This window comes from Phalaenopsis equestris, unplaced genomic scaffold (genome assembly GCF_001263595.1).
Source record: "Phalaenopsis equestris unplaced genomic scaffold, ASM126359v1 Scaffold223828, whole genome shotgun sequence".
In the NCBI taxonomy this organism is placed as follows: Eukaryota; Viridiplantae; Streptophyta; class Magnoliopsida; order Asparagales; family Orchidaceae; genus Phalaenopsis; species Phalaenopsis equestris.
The window spans coordinates 2,731-4,561 of record NW_018241930.1 but is presented as its reverse complement, the minus strand read 5'-3'; the positions used below and the strand labels follow the sequence as shown (position 1 = coordinate 4,561).

At 46.0% G+C, this 1,831-nt stretch overlaps 1 protein-coding gene across 1 annotated transcript; it reads left to right on the top strand.

The window, feature by feature from the left end:
• The first annotated feature begins 385 nt into the window (after positions 1-385).
• On the top strand, positions 386-1,473 carry LOC110037707 (chlorophyll a-b binding protein of LHCII type 1-like). The gene has a single exon (XM_020742414.1). The coding sequence runs from the start codon at positions 480-482 to the stop codon at positions 1,275-1,277; it is 798 nt and encodes a 265-aa protein (XP_020598073.1). The 5' UTR covers positions 386-479; the 3' UTR covers positions 1,278-1,473.
• The last annotated feature ends 358 nt before the right edge of the window (positions 1,474-1,831 follow it).

Sequence of the window (1,831 nt, the reverse complement as noted above, 5' to 3'; positions counted from 1 at the left end):
CTGTATTTCACCTTTAAAGTATCAAAATTATTTTACTTTTGATGTAATGTGAAAATTTTGGGCGTTATAAATATAAAAATTTAAAACTAGGTGTTACTTATGCAAATAGATAGAAATTTGGTGACTTTTATGTAAAATACCCCCAATCAAAGGAAGAGATGACGAGTAAACCATTTCATCCAATCAAATACTTCCACATCCATATAAGTTCAGATTCCCTGCATCAGGGGAGATCAAATTTGTGGATGCAGAGCCTCCACCTCATCAGCCCGAAAACCACAGCCACAGAATCCCTGCCCTCCCCCTCCTCCACCAATGAAACTCAAGCATCAGATTACAGTCGGATAAGTACACCGATCATCTTCCCCTTCTCCTCCTCTCTTTAAATCCTCTCCATCTCCCCCCTCCCCTCTCAACTCTCAATCCATCTCTCTGCACTCAATTCTCTTCATCACCCCAGCTCTACTAATCCTAACACCATGGCCGCCACCGCAGCCGCAATGGCTCTCTCCTCCCCCTCCTTCGCCGGCAAGCCTGTGAAGCTATCCCCTTCCAACCCCGCCCTCTTCGGCGAAGCCCGCATCACCATGCGCAAGACTGCAAGCAAGTCCTCAGGAAGCCCATGGTACGGCCCAGACCGTGTCAAGTACCTCGGCCCATTCTCCGGCGAGCCCCCTTCCTATCTCACCGGCGAATTCCCCGGCGACTATGGGTGGGACACCGCCGGCCTCTCCGCTGACCCAGAGACCTTCGCCCGGAACAGAGAGCTGGAGGTCATTCACTCCCGATGGGCAATGTTAGGAGCTTTGGGCATCGTCTTCCCCGAGCTCCTGGCCCGTAACGGCGTCAAATTCGGCGAAGCTGTCTGGTTCAAGGCCGGGGCCCAAATCTTCAGTGAAGGTGGGCTGGACTATTTGGGTAACCCGAGTCTGATCCACGCGCAGAGCATCCTCGCTATATGGGCCGTTCAAGTCATCCTCATGGGGGCCGTCGAGGGATATCGAGTTGCCGGTGGGCCGCTCGGTGATGTCACCGATCCGTTGTATCCCGGGGGAAGCTTTGATCCGTTGGGCCTGGCTGAAGATCCGGAGGCCTTCGCGGAGCTGAAGGTGAAGGAGCTGAAAAATGGAAGGCTGGCCATGTTCTCTGTTTTCGGGTTCTTCGTGCAGGCTATCGTTACGGGTAAGGGCCCGCTGGAGAACCTGGCGGATCATCTGGCGGATCCGGTGAACAATAATGCATGGGCTTATGCCACCAACTTTGTGCCCGGAAAGTGAGGGAAAGTGGGGGGGAAGGAGAAGTGGATTGTGTTGTATTTATTTGTTTTGGGGAAATTTGTGAAGAATTTGTGAATGTGATGGGGGTTGTTTGGGTGATGGATGTAATAAAATTAGTAATGTCCGTTGCTGAAATGATTTTTTTTTCTTGTTCTTGTATGTGTTTATATGGAATGAATGGTCTTCTCTTTGAAAATATATTGTGTTGCTCATTCATCGAGATATTGTTCATTTTGGCCTAATAAATTCACGATTTTGTTGCATTAGTATAACTTATATTAGGAGGTCATCAATCTGGAGGTTGTTCACGCTCGAGAAATTAGACTCTTACACGAAAATGAGCATTAATGCTTAAAAGTTTAGCTCTATTCAACTTGAGAGGTTTCACACTATTTGTTCTTCTGACAAATTTAAAGATCTTTTAATTTTTATAATGGTCAATAAACTAATTTTCATTCACAATAATGAAATTAGGGCTTGTTAGGGATTATTTTTTTGTTCTATTTTTAAATTTTGTTTTTGGTTTATTTTAAAAACTTTTTTTAATACATTTT

What these genes read in the sequence shown, in the direction of transcription:
- LOC110037707 (XM_020742414.1), top strand. Translation starts at nt 480, where the DNA reads ATGGCCGCCACCGCAGCCGCAATGGCTCTCTCCTCCCCCTCCTTCGCC.